General features: G+C 39.6%; 1 protein-coding gene across 1 annotated transcript in view; it reads right to left on the bottom strand.

Annotated features, from left to right (window-relative positions):
- The window catches only part of pank4 (pantothenate kinase 4 (inactive)), a 54645-nt gene continuing 31621 nt past the window's right edge, over positions 1-23024 (bottom strand). The window contains exons 12-19 of the mRNA XM_052039556.1: positions 22183-22270; positions 18481-18632; positions 18198-18253; positions 17429-17478; positions 11938-12042; positions 9274-9374; positions 8488-8556; positions 1-5857 (exon numbers count right to left, since the gene is read on the bottom strand). Of these exons, the coding sequence (XP_051895516.1) occupies positions 5644-5857; positions 8488-8556; positions 9274-9374; positions 11938-12042; positions 17429-17478; positions 18198-18253; positions 18481-18632; positions 22183-22270 (835 nt within the window). The 3' untranslated portion in view covers positions 1-5643. The remainder of the gene's footprint in view (positions 5858-8487; positions 8557-9273; positions 9375-11937; positions 12043-17428; positions 17479-18197; positions 18254-18480; positions 18633-22182; positions 22271-23024) is intronic.

Below are 23024 nucleotides of genomic sequence, written 5' to 3'. Positions count from 1 at the left end.
CATTGTGTTACTTGGTTGATCACGTAAAATACAGTAAAGTTTTTCTCTTTCCCAATCAATTGCCTTGGTTAGAGTGTACTCCTGGGGACACCATGTCATACTGCAAGTGCCGTACAGCCAGGCAGTCTGGGACAGTTCAGACTATTGATATTTATATAAAAACTTCTCTCTAAATAGGAATCCACTATACTAAAGGAATTTAAGCAACTTGCACATTCTGATTGCCCTGAGGTCTGCTTGAATGGATTAACTGTACTGTGCCGTGTTACAATCTGTTCTGTCCACGTTACTGTAGCAAAAATTTTGAAGCTCTTCTTGCAGAGAATGACATCAATAGCACATTGCAAATATACTGTCCAGTGCCTTGCTCGTTAATAAACACAATGGTTTCAATACAACACAATTTATACACTGACCACAAGAAGCAATGCGAATCTAGAAACTCTGAAGGTGCAAAATCATTTACTTCACTGTTGTGATTACCTATACCCAGATTATTTCCCGCTCCCTCTGAGCTTGATGCTCAACACAGGACAAAAAAACCCACAAAATTCCTAATCCCCAACCCCTCTTAACATCTCACCCATAACTTTTTTAAAAAAGTATTCAGGCTCATGTTTCCCTGATAATTTCAATGACTTTTAGTTACCATGATGAAAGAACACTGCTCATGTGAGGACTACAGCACATCCAAGGAAGAAAGCCGGACTGCAAAGGGCAAATGGCTATGGGCCATTGAATTGGAATCTGATATCAGTTTTCAATTAATGTTGCATTGAAAAACTGCCTCTCCAATCCCACCATAGGAAACAATTCCTTTATAAAGCACTCTTCATCTCAAGCCATTGCATCTGAAGGAGAGTTTCAGCATGGGAACAGGGAACAGTTTCTGGAGTCTCTTTTTCTTATGAAGACAAATTGACCTAACTCAGCACAGTTTGGGCTTACTGCACTTACTATTAAGCCACATTAATACTGATAACCTTTAAAAACATTAAAAATGGTTTATAAAGTTGTGTCCATCATTATAAAGTAAAATTTATATTAGATCCACATGGCTAGGCTGTAGTATTAACTAATCAAAATCAAATCAGGATTTTATAGATGGCCAAAAAACAAATTATTCAATGGAACATACCAAATATTCACTGCAAGTGCCAGCTGAGCTGGGAAAATGGAACTCTAGATTTTCACATCAGTAAGTCATGGGTACAATCCCCATTACTGGCTTAAGCATGCAACTTAGGCTGATACAATGCTGTATATTCAAAGTTGCCGTCTTTAAGAGTTTAAATCAAAGCCCCAACTGCACTCTCAATTGGATATAGATGTCACCATGGTATTATTCCAAGAGTAAACTACTCAATATTCCTTCCTCAACAACCAATTAGCCAGTCAGTCATTCATTCAGATGCCATTTGCGAGACCATACCATATGCATATTGGCAGCTGTTCAATACAATTCTTCTAAAGCACTTGAGCAAGTCCTTAGAAAATAAAGAACAAATTTGAAATTTTTGCAAAGGCCAAGAAAGATTCCTTTTCTTCAGGTCTTTCATTCAAATGGATGTTTAGCTAATTATCTAATCAGAAAGGTTCCCCTTTGCCAAGCAGGAGAATCTGGCAGCTTCTCAAACAATTCCTGTTCCCATTATCCAGCTCTCTTGGTTTTGGTGTGAAAAATTTCTTGATGTTTATTTTGAAGTTACATTTTGCCATCTGGATCCCAGGCTGTCACAGTATAATTTGAAGGAGTGATGTTTATACAACTTCTCCATACTATTCACCGTATCATAAACTGCTCTGAGCACTGCATGCCACCTCCTGAAGACATCTGTTTGCATCAGCTGAGATCAAAACAATAATTAGAAGGGGCTTAAAAAAAGTGAGTGAACATAGGCAGCAATGCAACAGCAAACTAGTAGGTAATGTTTTAAGTTTGGGGTTTTAATTATGAACTGAGCAAAATTATACCAGCCTTTTAAGTGGAGCAAAGATATTTCTACTGCAAAGAAGTTTTTAAAGAAGTTGCATATTACGTGCATAAAAAAAACTAGTAGACGCAGTTGTCAAGTAACAGTGATGCAGCAGGTAGTGCTGCTGCCTCAGTTCCAGGGATGCAGTATCAATCCTGACCTCCAGTGCCGTCTTTGTAGAATTTGTACATTCTACCTGAAACCACATGGGCTTCCCCTGTATGGTCCTGTTACCTCCCACACCCCAAAGATGTGCAGGTCAGTAGGTTAATTGGCCATTGTAAATTGCCTCTACTGTTGGTAGGTGGATGGGAATGTAGTTATGGTGGTGTGGATGGGCATGTGAGCAAGAATGGGTTACAGAGAAATAAGCAAGGGAATGGTATTGATAGGATTTCACTGAGAATCAGCAGAGATTTGACAGACCAAATGGTCTCCCTCAATGTCATAGAGAAATTTGAAAATATCTAAACATCTCCATTCAGGCTGGACGTTAGGAGTCACTACAAGCAGCCAAATCCAAAGGATCATATTGGTAAATCAGAATGGTAGTCCTAATTTCTAAGACTTGGTTAAAAACAATACTTTTTTTAAAATTTAACCTCACAAAAAGTTTCTCCAACATCTTGGGCTATGCATTTTGTTACAGTAACCACAAAGATCAGAGAGCCCAATTTTAATCCATGCTGAATGATCTTAGCCAGGGTACAAGCCAATTAGTGTTTCACAAGTGCTGATGGGCAACTCGTTAGAAATGTGTCCATGCACCAGGCAAGGACAGGGCCAAGTTATTCTATGATGTACGGTCACACAGCTGTGACGCATCATCTAAGTGCATTTATGAGTAATCTTTGCTTGTCACTGTCACTGCCACTGTGCAATTGTGACAGCAAGTCTAAATTTTATACAAATATACTTTTTAAAAACAGGCTAAAAATTGTTGCTGAATTACAGTAAAGACAGTTCCTTTTTCCTTCACTATACCAAAACTAAAGTGACAGTGAAGCATTAACACTGGCATACACCACTTGTATGATCTGTTTCTGTGCAGTACCATGTGTAAAGCCTAATATAGCTGGCACGATCCATGTACTACTCAAAAGGAGAGTGGAAGCAGATTCAGTAACCTTCAAAAAAAAGAGAGCTGGATATATACTTGGAAAGGAAACAAAAATGGTGTGTTATGTATATAGTGGAGGATCACTAAATGATCAAGTTTTCATTAAGCTGGAATAGCCATGATGGACCAAAGAGCCTCCTCCTCTAATACTCCAGACACGATGATTGAAATGTATCTTCATGGTGAATCATGCATCTTATGGTAAATCTTGCACAAAATTTCTCTTCTCTAGGTACAGTTAAATTAATACCTTTTAAAAGCTATTTATGAAATAAACAGAGTCAAGCAACTTCTGTCAGCTTATATATCAGAATCACAGTGCAAGCCACAAGAATAACCCATAAGAATTTAATGACTTCAGCAAGCACTCAACTCCCTTTGATTTCAAGTTTTCAATAGGGTAGGAGTGGGAGAATAAGTTACTATTGTGCACAGCAGTTAGCAGAAGTCATAAGTTATTTTATTTCCCCATTATCCCAATGTTTCCTGATAGCAGATACATGCAAGGGTTTAAAACCCTGCCCAAAGCTGTCCTAAGGGATTCTCCTTTAATTCTGAGTTACAGTATTTTAAATTCTACCCCCATCATCATCTAATGACAAACAGCCCACAATTTACCTGTCCATAAATTCTTCACAGAGAAATCAGGACTTCTTTGAAACTTCACAGCTCAATGAAGGAACACCGTACTCCGTATATCCATCCTATTATCAGGTCCACACAAGCAAGCACAATTTTGGCACCAAGCATTGCTTACAAGAATTACAATGAAGGGCAGAATTTAATACAATACTGGCAGCCTGACAAACCTTTGCTGACAATATCACTTACACTTTAGGGTGGGAATAATTCACACCACACTGATTTTTGCCAAGCTGATGATTATCCCTGAAGATAAGGCATCAAGATTGGCTGATGCACAGCGCAGGTTAAAACAAATTATCGTATAAAACTTTGAATTATTGTTTGGAAATTTAGGTCAGTTACTTCAGATTGCAGACTTTGCCTGCAGCACTCATGGTACGTTTATGGAGTAGGTGTTAACCTCTGATCAGTATAGATCTTTCTTGCCAGAACTGGAAGGTTACTAGTTCAATCCAACCCCAGAAACACAAGATCAAAATCCAGGCTGACAGTCTAGCACAGTACTAAAGGATTGAGGTGCTGTTTTAGATGCCATCTTCAGAGGAAGATGTTAACTTGAAAATGTAAAAGTCACAATATGGAATAAGTACAGGAGGTGCATTATACATTTCTTGCAACAGAACCTCTGATCTCAGCCTAGATCTGGCCCGTATCCCACTGCTGTTTGAGGGAGGCTTGTAGTCTGTTAATTGACTGATGCATTTCCTACATTACTAACAGTTTGACAGTTCTTCTAATTCTAAGATACTTTGGAATATTAGAATATTCCAAAAACAGTTGATGTTTTGGGTCTGAGGGGTCTTGACCCAAAACGTCAACCGCCCATTTCTCTCCATAGATGCTGTTTGACCTGCTGAGTGCCTCCAGTGCTTTATATGTATAACCAGAGGGCATACATTCAAGGTAAGGAATGAGAGGTTTAGAGGGGATACAAGGAAGATTGTTTTCCACCCAGAGGGTGGATGGAGTTTGGAATGTAGTGCCTGAGGGGATGGTAGAGGCAGAGACTCGCACAACATTTAAGTGGTATCTGGATGAGCACTTGAATATCCAAGGCATAGAAGGCTATGAACTAAGTGCTGATAAATGGGTTAGTATAGATGGGTACTTGGTGGCTGACATTAACAGGGTGGGCCGAAGAGTCTATTTCTGGGCTGTATGATTCTATAACTCCATAAATGACTTGGAGCAAACCAGTTACTTTCCAGAAAAGCTATTCAAGCCAAAACTCCAACAATATAACCAAGAATCAGGTGATAATTGTGCTATTCTGATTTATGCATTGCATTTACAATCATCGGGTGGTGTAAATTACTGCCCCATTATCAGATCCACTTACAGACTACATCCATCCTTACTGTACACATTAATACAGTAACCAACTTGCATTAACCACTACTGCATCCTTAGTTTTATATAGCTTAAATTGCTCTCTTCTGATATAAATCAAGATATAAAAAACATTTATAACTGTACTACTGATTGGTAATTTTTCCAAAGTGGACACAGTAGGTCAATCTGAACCATGAACCATTTTGTTTTACAGAGACCCAACATTGCCATCTGCATTTCACACCATCCATTAACACGATTTCTTCAAGGGAACAGCTTGAGAAAGGAATAACATTTAACCTGATTGTCTTGAGTGAGCAAAAACAAAACAATGTTCATTTCCACAAATACTGTGTCTATACAATAAATGTTTTCTTAAAACAAGTATATGGTAGCTGTACATATATAATATATATTATTGCTTCTGACACAAAAGCTTTGCTGATCCACATCAACTTTTCTTCCAATCTGCAAATATATAATCACAGAAAATAATACAATTACATTCCACAGGGCCCTCTCAGTGTCAGTGCAATGCCAAGTCCTTCCTCAGCAAAGTAGTTCACATTTTCACTTTGGTGCCATTTCATATTTAAAAACTACACTGAAGATACTTCCACCAAGCCGCTCTGCCAACCAGGCATTCTTGATGACAGCAAGTTTGAGGCTTTCACAACGCAATGCGGCGTAATAATTTGTATGAATAGCTCGACCCATGCCTTCAATAATCACTAGGTCAGTCTTCCTCTCCCAGACTACTGTCGCCAATCCTTTGTCAAGACGACTAAGAGAGAAAGAGAGAACATTGTTAACCTCCACTCCCAGGCTCACTGCTGTAGGGTGGGTGGTGGGGATTTGAATACATTTCAGTGTTATCACCGTGGCTATCCTTCTACCAACACAGTCAGATGAAAAGAGGGCCTGTCAGCTTACCCAAGTGCATTTATTTAGTATCCCATCTCTCCCAGACCAATATACAACCAGACTCATCCTGATACATAAAACAGTGCAATTTCACACTCAAAGAGAGGTAACAAAGGAGAGAAACAAAATGGGAAAAAGTCAGAAAAGTAGTAAGTGAGGTACATGGATGGCCAAAACAAATTTAGGTGGAAGAGGATCAAAATACAGAAAAGCAGGCTAGGACTTTTTACAGCTCATCTTCCTCTCCTTGGGCAGTTCTTTGTGATCAAAAATAATTACCTTCCACTTGAGTTTTGTGGGTTCTGAGATGGCTAATGGTGCCAATGTGGGAACAACCAGCTCTTTCAGATAGGTCAGATGGTGGGAAATGGGGCAGGCAGATAGGCAGTTTGTGAGGTGGTGAGCTTCTTGGGGGATACAAAGACATGGTGACTGGGTGAGTGAACATGGCAGGTGAAACATAATATGGATAAAATGTGAAGTTATCCAGCTAACAGAAAAGTGGAGTTTTTATGTAATGGTGAGAGTAGGTACTGTTCATAAGAACAAAAAAAAGGAGCAGGAGTAAGCCACTCAGCCCCTCAAGCCTCCCCCACCATTCAATATGATCAGGGCTGATCTGCCCAGATCTCATCTCTTCTTGTGCCAGTTCCCCATAGCACTCAATTCCCCGATCTTTCAAAAATTTTTTTAATCTACTTCCTCTTTAAATGCCCTCAATGATCTAGCCTTCATTACCCTCCAGGATACAGAATTCCAAAGATTCACCACCCTCTGACAGAAGTTCCTACACACCTCAGTTTTAGACGACAGCCCCTTAATCTTGTAACTATGTCCCCTTGCAAGAAATTCTCCCATTCATGGAAACATCTTGACGTCAAAATTGGGCAACATTCTTATCCCGGCAATTGGCCTACTGAACCTCTTTTGGACTGTCTCCAGTGCCAGTACATCCTTCCTTAAATAAGGGACCAGAATTGTGCACAGGACACCAGGTGTGCCTCATCAGTATCCCGTACAATTGTACCAATACATCCCCATTTCTAAACTCCAACCCTCTTGCAATAAAGACCAAAACGCCACTTGCCTTCCTAACCGTTTACTGCACCTGCCTGCTAACGTTTTGCAACTTGTAGACAAGAACACCTAGTTCTTTGATCATTAGTCATTATCCCCTATTACCATCAGTTCTAATCTTGTGCACTTGCTTTTTATGTGGCAACTCGTCAAATGCCTTCTAAAAATTAAAATACGTTACAGCTACCAGGTCTCCTCCATCAACACTACATGTTACATCTCAAAAAAAACTCCAGTAAATTTGTCAAGCTTGATTCACCTTTCATAAAACCATGTATGATTGATTACATCAAGCATCTCTAAATAACTGGTGTGTGTGTGTGTGTGTGTGTGTGTGTTGGGGGGGGCGGGGGTGGGGGTTGGTGGCCAGGCCAGTATCAATTAGCCATGCAGTCCGTACATTTCTGGCTGACAGATATGCTAAGTAAGTGCAAAAGTGCTTGAAAAACATTGCAGGACAACACACAAGCCAACACCCCCGCCTGTACTCCTCCCACCAGATATTGGCAGAACTGACAGCAGTTTACTCCGCCCATGGGAGCACAGGCATAGCAACAGAATTTACTTAACAAGGCAACAACTCCCCAATGGTTCAGTTGTGACAGGCAACTTAGCTGCAAAGACCAAAACGTTCCTGAACTCTTGCCTGTTCTCAAGTAGGACTGCAGGTTGGTTATTATAACTGGGTCAGCAACTCTACCTCATTAGGAAGGAAAAGTAATCACCAACTGAATTTTGAATTACCCAATCACCTCTGTGCCTGAAAGATGAATCAATAGGAAGATAAAGACGGGGTGAAAAAGGAAATGTTTTAAGATGTGAGTGAGTCACAGGAGTAAAGTGATGGGACAGAGTTAAGACTAAGAAATTGTATTACAATTGACTGAATTGGGGTGACTAGCTTGCATTTCTCCAGCACCACAACAAAATAATTAGTACATACAGAGCTTCCTTGGGTAATGAACAACTTTTTACAGATGTCCTTAAGTTGAAATTGTCAGAAAATACACAAAAATCACTCAATCTGGTAACCATACCAAGATAATATTGTAATGAATGGCATCATAAACCCATAAAGGCTGATAAGAACAATTACTAAAAGTAAAGAGAAAGAGGAAACTAGTTCTGCCATTCATAGGAACAAATGAATGCGAGTATGTCAGACATGCAATAATATTATGGGAGCTTGTTTGTATGTGTAGAGGTGTCCATAAGTCAGGCATTCATAACCCAGGGAAGAGTATAAGAGTTCTCAGAACAAAGCAGCTGGAAACTAAAGAGTTACAGAAGGATAAGGAAAGGCAACAGGAAGCATTGTAACATGGCAGCTTTTGAAGAAAGATGAGAACAAACAGACAAAAGGCAATTAAATAAAGTTGATGAAAAAAGATAGGACAACAGTAGTAAACTTACCTCAGATCTAGACACGGTGAACTGGATCCACTCTGAACTAGTAATAATTTATCTTTTTCTAAAGCTGTCCTATAAAGAAATAAAGGGAGCAAATTTAAATGGTTATCACCCAAATTGTTTCATATAGACATGAAACAAAGTATTACAAGGCCATGGATGGATTGTCAACAGCAGCAAAACAAAAACATTACAGGAACCAAAATGTCCAATGAAAAGCTGGCAATATCATCAAACCCCTGGAGACAGACTATGAAGATGTACTTTAAGACATTTATTTACAATTTCTGCTGTTCTCACATCAAAGAAACATGTAAAATTTTGCTTGGTTCTGTTCTCCTGCCTCAATAAAAGTGGGAATACCGCAGGGGGAATCAATAAGCACGAAGATCCTGTCCCAAGCTACGTCTTTCACAGGTGAGCTTAGATGGTATCTGTATCAGGAAGCTATCTGATAATAGAGGGTATCATAGTTGAAAGTGGACTTGGTCTTCATTCTCCAGGTAAGGATCAGCCAAACAAGTTCCTGATAGCGTCTAGACTTAAGACAATGCAAACAGCTGTTGGCACTCAACAACTGCTCCAGGATCCAAAGAATCTTACAGTACAGGAGACTAATCAGCCCATAATGTGTGCTGAAACTAATCCCGCTATATTTTCAGCATAGCAAATTTAATGAAATGCCACAAGAAAACTAACTGCAAAGTGGCCCATATTATCAGAACTCCTCTGACAAGTAAATGCTTTCATTTACCTGAACCAAAAGGCAGATGAAGTTCAGTTCCATACCTGATGACTGAATCCATTGCTGCAATCCTCTCTGTAACTATTGTCAACTCACTGCAAGTGACATCATTTAATGCTGGTCCCGAGTTGCTGGCTAAAATAACCTGCATTTGAAAACAATAAAGTCAGCAAGCTTGGAGTGAAATTAAACACAAATCCACAGAAGTGCTGATCAGACACATCCTGTAAAAGCCATATGGCAGATAAGACTTATTCCTCCACTGCATCAAACTTTATCTATGGCAATGATCCAGCAGGTCCAGCACATTGTCCAAGCACCATCACTGCCTATCCACTCCCCTTATTTGTCCCTGCAGTTTGGAGAGTGAGTAGCAGAGGGAAAATACACCAAAACGGAGGATAGACACACAAAGATAAATCAGGCAGCAGCAAATTGGCAACATCTGCACAAACTTCTTCCGCACAACTGTTAGCTGGCAAAGGGAGGACGACGGAAAGGGAGGACTCTAGAACAAGGTCAACTTTGGCACAGATACTTCTAATTCAGAAGATGACATTTATCATGAAAGAAAAATATTTTTTTCCAAAATGATTTATTCCACTCCAAAATGTCAAATTAACATTACAGCAAGGTAATAGCCCATTCTACACCCATCAAAAAGAAACATTTGCTGAAGATAGCAAGGATAGTGAAATTAAATGGTATTTATCTTGCAGATATTTTACCATCTGAAAAGTCTCAAGTGCAACACAGGCTTCCTCTAAGTTTTGTTGTGAACCATGTCATACAAAGGAGCAAAAGGAAGATGTACTAACAGCCAAACACCCTATAATTGAACCCGTTCATTCTCCCAGCCCTCCAAGTGTCAAATATAACTTAAATAGCTCAGCTGGATCTGTACAGATGGATCTTGTGAGACATTGCTTACATCATTTGAAATTTACAGAATGGCTGTAAAAACAGTAATGTTCAATTTTTTTAAATGATTGTTGTAAATCTTTTACAAAGATGTCACTAAATCTTTGCCACCTGTTGGGAGATTATGCCCATTCTGCATTATAGTTGTTTTTGTGCCCAAGGGAAACGATACAAGGTCCAGAACAAATTGGGGCTATGAAACATCACACCCATTCCAGTATGGGTAGGATGCCCCAATTCACTGCCTTCTGTGCAGAAAATTTCTATACTTCCAAGACTGAATGAAGAAACCAGCATGCAGTGTACAAATTAACTGGCTTTTGCATCTGCTGCAGTACAGTTCCAATGGCCCAGGTTTTATCTTGACCTTGAATTTTGTCTGTGTGTAGTTTGCATATTCGGCCTGTGCCCCTGCAAGTTTCCTTTGGGAGTTCCAGTTTCCTCCCACATACCAAATGGTAAGTTAACTAGCTACCATAAAGTGTCTCTTATGTAGGAAGGTGGAAGGAGAATTGGGAAGATATGGATGGATACGTGAGAGAAAATAGGTTACAGGATTATAAGTGGAGTAATGGGGCTGATGGGATTGCACTGAGCTAGCATGCATTCACTGGGCTGAATGGCCTCTTTCTGTGTCATAAGAAAATATGAGAAATAAATGTGGGATGGTTCTGATTACATATAGGTTTGTGTAGGGGGTGCCTGCTCATTCATGCACAGCATTTCTTTAACAAGTTGGTAGCCACCGTATGCAAAGTTGAGTAGAAAAGAGATTCTTCATGAATACTGAACAACTTCCTCCAGACCGGATCATGCATTGATTCCATTGCTGATCATTTCCTGCACAATCATGAGCAGCTTCAGTTTAAGACATCTTGAGGCAACTGTGTACTGCACCTCTATTCCTCCTAATATAGGATGCCTCAAGGGCAAAACGACCATATTAATGTATTGCAAATATGCACATAAAATACATTTGAGTGGTTTTTCTATTTTTATTTATTGTAGAAGTTACATGATGGCAAGTGCTGTACTCTTAAACAAATGCAGCAAACAGCACTAATTCACACCACTGTACCAGAACAAAAGTAATTTTAAATCTGTAAAATTTATTCAATTTGTAGCCCAACCTACAGTAAGAACACATCAGACTCAAAACAAAACAACATTAATGGGGTCAGGCAACTACACTGTGGATTCAGTATATTCAACCTTTAGTCAATCACCAGTAGTTCACAAAAGGTGGGATGAAAGAATTGACATCTGACCCCTGCTGATGTTCCTGAGTGACTCCCATAAAAGAAAGGAGAACTTATCTAACTAATGAATAGAAATTAAGTTACCCTCCTCCAATTCTCATCTTTTTTTACTTCTCACTTACTGAATGCCATCGAATCTAGGGGTGCCCTGAAGACTAGACTGGACAACCCTTCGAATATACAGAGCAAGTTTTGGCTGGCAACTTAACTATGGCATTGATTAAATATCTACCCTGGACACTGGTTACCAGTTGTCATTGGATAGTGTTCAGTAGTGGGAATGGATTTACCTGCTAATTAGCCTAATATTGTGCAGGCCAGTTGTGGACCCCACTGCCACCAAGTCCAATTGCCAATTTAGCACTATAGCTCAGACACTGAACACTCAGCACTCATGTACATACAAATTCACCAGTTAAGCAATCTTGGGTAGCACAAGGAAGGGAACAAGAGTTGGAATCCATTGGAATAAGCACACCTTGATGTTCATTATTTCTCAACCAAATGAAGCAATGTGCAATACCTTACCTCTGTTCCTTTGGACAGCAGCTCCCTGACAAATGGGAAAACTCCAAGAATTATGTCTATTCCACTATTATCTACGAAAAATAAGGCACATTTGTGAGGAGGACCCTGCAAGAGAAAGCCAGTAGGATTTGGTATTTGATCACTGAGTAAATCTTATCTAGGCTTTTTAATCTCTAAGTCATTAATCAGTTACATTTCTTGGTGAAATATGTGCAGACTTTCTTGCTAACAGAATATGTCTTCATAAAAGGAGAACTACCTTCAGAAGTTAATGTTATTGCTAATAGTTATTGCTGGCATACGACAGAAACAGAATAGAACAAACAATGTGTGCCTTTGAATAAGAGTGATTTAGCCTATGAACAAATCAGAGACCTAATGGAAGTTCTCAACTCATGAGTTTTGCTCTTGGGATTTATGATATTTTATTAACTTCAAACATAGCTGTCATATAATTCACTACAGCTACACAATATTCTATTTATAAACTATCTGGACCTAATAATTTGATTCCAGGATGAAATTCAATTCTAGATACTTGTTATTCTAGATATTTAAAAAACTCTACCTCCCCAATTAGAGTAGAATTCTTGCAATACTTCCCCAAGTCCTTTGTTCACAATAGCTTAGACTCAATGTCAATTGAAAACTATTTGAAAGAGGGGACTAGCATCAAACCAAAACTTTCACCACATTTTTCAAATATATTGAAACTGAATAAGGCAATTAACGAACTCAGCATTCAACTGATGAAAGCCCTTGACCCGAAACATCAGCTGTCCATTTCCACCCACAGATGCTGCCTGACCCACTGAGTTCCTCCAGCATCTTGTGTGTTAGACATGTACAAGGACAGGTTGCACCTAAACTGATGGGGCACCAATATCCTTGCAGGAAGGTTTGCTAGTTCTACTCAGCAAGGTTTAAACTAGTGTGGCAGGGGATGGGAACTAGAGCAGTGGGTCAGCAGGTGGAGAGATCAAGAAGGTAGAGATCAAGTTGTCAAGTCAGTCTAATAGAATGAAAAGGTAGGGCCAGGTTAATGAACACGGTGGCACTAATGGTCTGAAGTGTGTTTACTTTACTCCAAGGAGTAGAACAGGCAAGGCAGACGAGCTCAGAGCCCGGATTTGTGCATGGAACTACGATGTTGTAGCCACTACAAGAACTTGGTTGACAGAAGGGCAGGACTGGCATCTCAATATTCCAGGGTTTAGATATACAAGGAATGTAAAAAAGGTAGGTGAGTTGCATTACTGATGAGAGAATATCACAGCTGCACTTGGAGAGGACATTTTGCTTAGCCATATGGATAGAGCTCAGGAATTAAAAAGATGCAATGGCTGTGATGGGGTTATACTATAAGTCTTACAATAGCCACAACAGGAGATAGAGGAACAGATATATGGGTAGATCATGGAAAGATGCATGAACAGCAGGGTTATTGTCATTGGTGATCTCCCCCTATAATTACTGGGGCTCCCTTAGTGCCAGAGACTTGAATGGGGCAAAAATTATTAGGCGCATCCAGAGGGTTTCTTGAAACAATATGTAGGTAGTCCAATGGAGTCACATTGCAGGATCTTGACTCAAAATGTCAACTATCCCTTTGCCTCCACAAATTCTGCTTGAACCACAGTTCTTCCAGCAGTTTGATTTTTGCTATAGATAGGGAAGGGGCCATACTAGACCTTGTACTGGGGAATGAGCCTAGCCAGGTGACTGGAGTTTCAGGAACGAGCATTTTGAGAACACTGATAAATACTTCCATAAGTTTTAAGCAACACATGAAAGTGCTGAAGGAACTCAGCAGGTCAGGCAGCATCCATGGAGGGAAATAAACAGTCGACATTTCAGGCCGAGACCCTTCCTCAGGACTGGAGAGGAAGAGGGCAGAAGCCAGAATAAGAAGGTGGAGGGAGGGGAAGGAGCACACGCAGGCAGGTGACAGGCAAGTTCAGGTGAGAGGGGGAAGGAAGGTAGGGGAGAGGGGAGGAAAGATGTGATAAGCTGGGAGGTGATAGGTAGAAGAGGCAAGGGGCTGGAGGAGGAGGAGGAATCTGGTAGAAGATGGTAGTGGACCATGGAATAAAGGATGGAGGAGGGGAGGAGAGGAGATGGGCAGGTCACCAAGGTGGGGGAAGGGAACCATAGAAATAAGCGATGACAAAAGAGTAGAAGGGGAAGAAAAAGAAGGGGTGGGGTTACTGGAAGTTAGGGAAGTTGATGTTGAGGCCATCAGGCTGGAGACTCCCAACGTGGAATATGAGGTGTTGTTCCTCCAACCTGTGTCTGGCCTCAATGTGGCAGTAAAGGAGACCACGGACAGACGTGTCAGTGGGATGTGGAATTGAAATGGGTGGCCATCAGGAGGTCTGTCCATGGCTTCCTCTACTGCCATGTTGCGGGCAAACGCAGGTTGGAGGAACAACACCTCGTATTCCGCCTTGGGAGTCTCCAACCTGATGGCCTCAACATTGATTTCTCTAACTTCCGGTAAACCTTCCCCTTCCCCCCCCCCCCCCCCCGACCCCCCCACCGCCCTTATCTTCCCTTATTCCTGTAGCTCCCTTCCCCCGCCTTGATGGCCTGCCCATCTCCTCTCCTCCCCTCCCCCACCCTTTATTCCATGGTCCACTGCCCTCTCCTACCAGATTCCTCCTCCTTCAGCCCTTTGCCTCTTCTACCTATCACCTCTCAGCTTATTACATTTCTCCCCCAACCTACCTTCCCCCTTTCACCCAGACTCGCCTATCACCTGAACCCACCTATCCCCTGCCTGCGTGTGCTCCTCCCCCTCCCCCAACCTTCTTATTCTGGCTTCTGCCCTCTTCCTTCCCAGTCCTAATGAAGGGTCTCGGCTGGAAATGTCAACTGTTTATTTCCCTCCATGGATGCTGCCTAACCTGCTGAGTTCCTCCAGCACTTTTTGTGTATTGCTTCACATTCCAGCATCTGCAGAACTTCTTGTGTCTCCATATGTTTTAAGATAGTTATGGATAGGGATAAGACTGATCTTCGGTGTAAGTGCTAAATTGGGGGAAGGTTAATTACAACAGTATTAGGGCAGGAACTAGGGTAAATAGATTGGGAGCAGCTGTTTGAGGTAAATCCACATCTTATATGGGAGTCTTTTAAAAACCAACTGGTTAAGAGTTCAGGACCAGTATGTTCCTGTGAGGATAGAAGACAATGATGGTAAGGTTCTGTAACCTTGGTGATAAGAGTTTAGTCAAAAAGGAAAAGGCAACATATGTAAGGTTTAGGAAGCTAAAATCGAACAGGGAAGCATATAAAGGAAGCAGGAGAAAACTTAAAACAGGGAATCAGGAAGGCTAAAGGGGGCCATGAAATGTTTTAGGCAAGGAGCATTAAAGAGAATCCCAAGGCATTTTATACATACATCAAAAACAAGAGGGTAACCAGGGAGAGAATAGAACCACCTAAGGTAGGGAAATTATTGAAGACTCTTAGAGATAGAAAAGCATAGGCTTATTAGGGATAGTCAGCATAGCTTTATGCAGGGGAGCTCCTGTCTCATGAGTTTTTTTGAGGAGGTTATGAAGATCTTTGATGAGGGCAAGGCAGTGGATGTTGTCTCCATGGTCTTCAGTAAAGCATTTGACAAGATTCCTCACGGTAGACTGGTCTAGAAGAATAAGTCACATAGGATCCACAATGATTTAGTAAATTGCATACAAAATTTGCTTGGTCATGGAAAACAGGATAGTGGTGGAGGAATGTTCTTCAGAATGAAAGTCTGCAACCGGTGGTGCTCTTGTTGGAACATCCATTAATTGTAATATGCATTGTAATATACATTACAAATAACAGAGTGATAGGTGCCTGAAATGCGCTGCCAGGGTAGGTGGTAGAAGCAGATACAATAGCAACATTTAAGAAGCATTTGGACAGACATATGAACAGGCAGGGAATAGAAGGACATAGACCACATGAAGGCAGGTGGGATTAGTTAGATTGGCATCAAGGTCAGCACAGACATGGTGGACTGAAGGACCTGTTCCTATGCTGTTCCCTTGTACATAATATTAAGTTGTTCTTCACATCTCCAAAGAGAGGTTTCACTCAACTGATACTTTAATTGACAATACAAAAGTTGGACCAAGTTCAACTCAATTTTCAGTGACAGGTGACAGATGACAGAAAACAATGAAGATGATTAACTCGGAACATCGGAGGCCATTTAGAACAACCAAATATGACTCAGAGTGTGGACTGAAGAGCACGAACAGCCAATCACATGTCAGCTGAAAGAACCAAAGTTGAATGCACATTAAAAAGGTTTACAAAAAGGGTTTACAACACCAGGAACAAAATTTAGCATCTACCAGAGCAGAAAAGCAATTTGGAACAAAATATTAGAATTGCAGAAGGAAAGTAAAGGATCACAGCAATTATGGCTTGAGAAAATATATACGAATTCAGATTGCTTAGCAAAAAACTGACACTGGATCCAACAGTCCATTCATCTGAATGGGGGTTGTTGGGCTGCATTTGGCAAGAACTTAGTTTCTTTTTGAAACTGTGTTTGGTAATTATTTAAAAATGTTTTGAAGTGCTTTAGCATATATTATTTATTTTATATTTTCATAAGTTAATTTGACAGGCAGCAAAGTTGGAGATGTAGTTTTGACTGCTGTCAATAGCTTCGAGAAGAGTTTTCTGGGCAAGGCTCATGAGGGTTTACCCATTGCTCAGTTATAGTGCTCAAACCACTGCTATCGCACAGCTCCAGATCACATGGGTCAGTAATATTAGCCTTATGGATCCAGAGAAAATAAGTTTGGGGAACCCCACTTAGGAAGACCTGGGAAAATCCAACCAATAAAACTGACAGAGTGCGCTATCCTACACAAGATAAAACAATTAAAGTTCAGGGTCAATTAGTAACAGGCTGCCTCTTCCTATCAGGAATGCCATAGAAGAGCATTAATAAAATAGATGGTGTGTTGAAGGAGTTAGGTAACTTAGGATGGGCATCATATATTGGCATACACCACAGAAAACAATTAGGTGCAGTAACACAGTTGAAATAAATACAAGAGCTATCAAATATACACCAAAGTGATGGAGACAGTAACTGCAGTTTTTTTTAAAATAGACACACTAATCATGCTATGCACATGGTAGTTATCAAAAGTTTACCAAAGTTAACCAAATGCAACAGACTTACAATTCATAATACAGGCCCATGTCTACAGATTCAAGAGGGAAACCGATAAATATTTATCAGCTTATGTGATGGAATAATGTATTTTTCAAATTTGCATCCACCCTAATAAACAGCAATGACCTCTTATGGTTCCACATACCCAAATGAATCCCTTTTAAGGTAACTTTTGTAACTCACTCCCAGCTTTTACATCTCTATCTAAAATTAAACACTTAACCTCTACTTAAAGGGTCACAACATCCCAGCTGAATATCCTGACTTGGAATGCAAACAGTGGTTATGCATCCGAATTCCTACCTTAAGCCGTTCTATCCAGTCATTATATGCATCCACCAGCCATGGCCGTGCTGAGAAATGCAAAAGCATACAACTGTTAATTGTTTTCATCAAATCCTTTCGGAATGGACCCTAACAAAGAATGAAATTCCAGGGAAAGAAAATATTCAGCATTAGACTAAGTACTGTGACTATGCATATACACCTCAACTTCAGACTCAGAAAGGGAAGAAAGAATTGTAGTTGCCACATGCAGACTATAGGACATGCAAAGACAGAAGAAAACAAGTTAATGTTTCAAATGAACATGTGGATGCATCAGAGTTCAGGAGGTATTCCTGAAGCATTAATCTGGCTTCCCTCTAAAGTTTCACACTGTCTTTTTGTTCCCTGCATTTTGAGGTGCTTATAGTCCTTTAGTTTTGAAGTTAAATAATAGCTAGTACAACATCTTTCATCTTATCAGTTACTCCCTCCTTTTCCCGGATAATGAACCATGATCATTTAAATGAGCATCAAGATGAATCACTCTCACTAAAAGAATCACATCCCAGCATGATGCAACAGTTTCAGAAGAATATGAAGAGAGTGGAGGGGTTTGGGGAGAGGAGAAATGGGTAGCATTTTAAATCTTCTACACTTCACCAGCAATAACTTCAGTGATTCCATGTAAAATTAATTTTCCCTAATTTAAGGCATAGCACCGGCACTGGAAATTGTTCATCTCATTTGCAAAGTTAAATTACTTTAATTTTTTTATAATGTCATACGATGCTTCACGGTTCATTACCTTGCAGTTGTTTTTTCGCTTCTTCAAAGCCAAAAGCTGAATTTGTTTCAAGAACACTAAATGTGACAACAGAAAAACCACAATTGAACACAGAAAGGTCCAGGATATTACAAATGTACAATAGAAAAAGTTTACATGCCTTGCTAAATTTCACAGCATTGTTTTGAAAAACAGTTACTCCATTGGTCTGTAAGGGCACCCAGTGATATTTTCCTCTGAAATTTCACCGACCAGTAAAATAGCACAGAATTAAACAGTTTCATTGAGTTTCTTTCAAACTTACTCTGAAACAGCTTTGGCTCCCCAGTCAAATACATTTCCTGCTAAGAGACCTTTTACTAATGCAAACTGTCGCTCCTCCATGCTCAGTGAGTCCAAGTTCTGCACCACCTTCTGAAAGTGTTTCAATGCTATGTCATTTTCCCTTTGCTTCACCTGGAAAACAGTAAATGTACAAGATTCTAGTCAATTAGTATAAAGGTGAAAAACCGACACAGGAGTGAGATATATATATAGATATATACACACACATACATATGGACAACAAACAAACTAGTATGATAATATCATGCAAGGTACAGTAAGTAACAAAAGTGAGATATAAATTTCTGTTGCAATTTCAGGGCTGCATCAAGTGTTGTTTCTGCTCTGAACAAACTGAGGTCCAACCCAATGTATATCTGCTCACTACATAATCAGTAACATATATTGCATTGACTCAAGCACAAACACCAGAAACACTCCTAATACTGCAATTGGCACAAGCCCTAGGGGATCAAAAAATAGACAAAAAAGATCCAACAGGCAATGGGCTTGAAATGAGAATTGGTCTACAATATATAAATCAGGTTTCTTAAAGTATGAATGAACCTATAGCAAAAAAATTAAATGACTTCATTTACCCCTCCTAAATTATCCCTAGCTGCGGAATCTAGGACAAGGGGACTCGGTTCCAGAATTAAGAGGTAGAAGATCAGCCATGATCACGATGATTGATGCAGCAGGCACCAAGGGACAGATGATCTACTCTTATTCCTATTTCTTATGCTCTTAATAAAGAGTCACCATACTGTTAATCTGCAGTAATGCTGAACCCAGATTAGCACAAGCAATGCAAAAGTTATTGGGGAAACTTATTGTGTTGCCACACAGATGTTTGTCTAACACTGGTGAAACCTTAATAAGATACAAAAATAAATACATTTCCTTTCATTGCACCTTTCATGATCCCATGATGTTGTCCCAGAGCAATTCACAATTAATGAAGTACTTTTGAAGTGTAATCACTTAAGAGAAACAGCAGCCAACGTGCACACAGCACTCAAAAATAGCAATGCGATGCTGACCAGAAATTCTGCTTTAATAAGAAGCAATGAGATAAATGACACAATCATCTATTTCCCTGGTGATGCTTGATGAGTAAATTTTGGGCAGGACATGGAGAACATACCTGCTTATCTTTAAGCAGCTTTACAATACTTTATTTTACTTAGGAGGCAGGTGAGGCCTCAATTTAACATCTGTTAGAAGTTAGTCCTTCAGCATTGCACTAAAACGTCATGTCCCTGGAGCAGGACTTGAAGCCACGATCAGAATCAAAAAAGGCAAGGAAGCTTAGTCTCTATGAAAAATCAAAAAGAAAATGCTGATGCTAGAAATATGAAAAAAGCAGAAAAGGCCAAAGTATAAACTACAAAGGAAACAAAAATATTATTAGCTTTGTTTGTAAAAGGAAAATACTGTTGATGATGGGAGTCTGAAATAAAAACAGAAAGCTATGAAAAGCACTCTAGTCAGAAACAGAGTTAACATTTCACATCAATGACCTTTCAACATAACATCAATTGCTTCCCCCTCATATTCTACCCAACCTGCATTTTCTGTTATTTTGGTTTTGTTCATGCAATACAACCTTCAGCCTCGAAGAAACATGAACAACACCTATAAACAATGGAGAAAAAATGCACCTCGCTTTGGAGCCTATTAGCCCAATGGGACTTGACACTGTGATTCAGGTTTGGGCCAGGTCAGGTGTATGTTCTGGTAAAACATGCAAATTTGGATCAGGTCGCACTGGGCCATGCTGTATCAGTCCGGCTCAGATTGTCATTCAGGTCAGGACAATTTGCTTAGTTCTATTGCACATGCTCTTGATCAACAGCAATGCATGTACAGCATAGTAATTTTTTCCCCCATTTTTCTGCCAGTGCATCTGGGTTGGGGTTGGAATAGATAAGTACACAGGTCAGATTAGGATTAGGATTGACCAAAGTCAGGTTTTAATTTTATTCCTAAAAAGATCTCTACCTTTCAACCCCTACGAATCAAAGTAGGATAATGGATATCAAAGATTTTGTCTTCAGCACTGAATAAAGCTGTCAGTTATATTAGTGCTCAAACATACAATGCTTCCTATATTGATGGAATAGTCTTCACTTGCCTGAATAAATGTAGCTCCAGTCACATTCAGGAAGCAGTGTGTTGGCAATACTGCTGTTAGAAGGCTGTGGATTCAAGTCTCATTTTAGTGCTCAGTACCTAAGGTGCAACTGAGTTAGAAATGTTGTTTCCCAGATAACAAGTTAAACTAAGTCTCTAGGTGGAAGCAAAAGATCCCTCTGCACTATTTTCAAGATCAAGGTGATTAACTGCAGGGTTCTCATTCAACATTAATCAAAATATATCTCACCACTTTCTCATTGCTGTTTGTGGGATTCTGCTGTGCATAAATTGGCTGTCATGTTTCTTACACATCAAAAGCACTATTTGGCTGGGAAGCACTGAGAGACATCTGAAGAGCGATACAAAAAGAAATGATATAAATGCAAGTTTTACTTTCTTGTAGGACAAAGCAATTCAGTTGATTGGCACCCCATCAACCATCCGAAACATTTATGTATACCATACTTCCAGTGTATAGCATCAACAACTTGCATGATACAAAAATCACAACCTGAACTATTCAGAAGGAAAAGGACAGCAAATGTATAAAAATGCAAGTTCTCCACCAAATTACGCACATTTACAATCTGAAAAAAAATCTCATCACTGTTGCTGTGGGTCCTGCCAGAAGTCTGTTCTCACCTCCAATGCAGTGGTAAAAGACAATGAACATCTCGGACAGGTCTCCAAAAACATGTCTACAATGCACACCCACCCCCACATACGAATTGAAAGCTCATCACCCTGGTTAATTTTTTTTTAAAAAGATATTTTTATAGAAAACATGAGCCAAAAATGAATATTAGTAAAACAGTTATTTTATTCCAGCATTTTGCAGCTGCTTCAACTCTAGGGACATTTCTACAGGCCAAAAGTTCAATTTTCAATTTGAGTGTTACATTTATTTAAAGGAACCCATTTTAAATTCAAATATTACTAAGGGGGAGAAAAGGAAAACAACCATTTAACTCAGATCCCATAAAGTACAATGAAAGAATCAAACAATCATTTGGATTTTTTGGTTTCAACTGCTCACCTTCCTTGTCACTTTGCTTCAAAACCAAGCCTTTTATAAAATATTCTTTGCAACTGGCCCAAATCCATTGTGTTTGATTTTTAATTATTTATTGTGTGGTTTAGTAACCTTTTCAGTTTCCTGCATTGCAAATTTTATGTTAATGCTTCCACTTAGAAATATTGTAAATAGTTTTGAAAGGAAAGGGAGAATCTCCTTCAGACTTTTCCCAAAAAAAAGGTACAGGCTAACTGTTAGTGAGGAACTAACTTAATGAGTGGACTGCATGCATTTCTGGTGATACCACTTAGAGCATCTTTTTCTCAACAGCACCCCCTGGCAGCAGATTCTTCACCATAACATCCTAAAACAATTTAAAGGCTCTTTCATCGTCAAGCACAGTACTGACAGCAAAGATCTCAATATTCCACAATCAAGGCAACAAAAGACATTCAACCAAACCTTTCTTTTTTATGTAAATGAATGCTATTTTTTTGAGAAAAAGTAAAGGAAAGCAGGAGTGCCTACTTTTGAGTAAGGATCTGGAAAGTTGAATTCATTCAGACAGTGCTCCCGCGTGTCCAGCAAGCTTCTGACTGTTAGGGATCCATATGCACTGAGAGAAAATGGAAGTGAAAAGCATTTTCAGGATATACCAGGACAGCCAAAAGATCTATATAAAATGTGAAAAACAATGATAATGCTGCCCAAGGTCAAGTTTCCCAATGGAAAGTGAAGGGAGTGAGAATGCTGGATTGAAGTTGGCTTTGATGGTTTCTGCATTAAGAAGTCTAATAATACCATGTCTATCCTTGTAAAGTACTGCAGGGTTCCTATCATTTCATAGCAGGGCCCCAACAAGTAGCTGAGACTTTAGGATTAAAGAAAATAGGGCAAGTAGGGGCATGAAACTAAAATTGTTATTCACAAAATAGTGGTTTCTTTAAATTATTTATTTTTAATTATAAATTCAGTTTTACAGATTTCCCAGTTTAAGGATTTTTGTTCGAGCATCTCACCACTCCTTTGGCAACTGTGTATTTTAACTTTGTGAAATAGTAAACATTTTTCACAAAACTTGCTGCTACTTAATGACATGAACATAGAAACTGCTAGATGTAAAGACCATGGTTCCTTGAATTCATCTGCTACAATCTTGCTGGTCACTCAATACAATGGAGTTTTTAAGTACTCACAGCATCAATCTCCATCAATTAGTTTAAAATCGATCCAAACAGTAGCCCAGTGCTGGACAAGTTTGAGAATCACAGATCCAAACTCCTCCCTTCCTTACATCACAGTACAATGACTATATCAGTCTCAAATAACTTATACCAGATTCCAAAAATATTCTCTGAAAGAAACCTAAT

Source organism: Pristis pectinata, chromosome 26 (assembly GCF_009764475.1).
Source record: "Pristis pectinata isolate sPriPec2 chromosome 26, sPriPec2.1.pri, whole genome shotgun sequence".
Taxonomy (NCBI): Eukaryota; Metazoa; Chordata; class Chondrichthyes; order Rhinopristiformes; family Pristidae; genus Pristis; species Pristis pectinata.
Note: the sequence above shows the minus strand (reverse complement) of the source record. Positions and strands in the feature narration are given on the sequence as shown.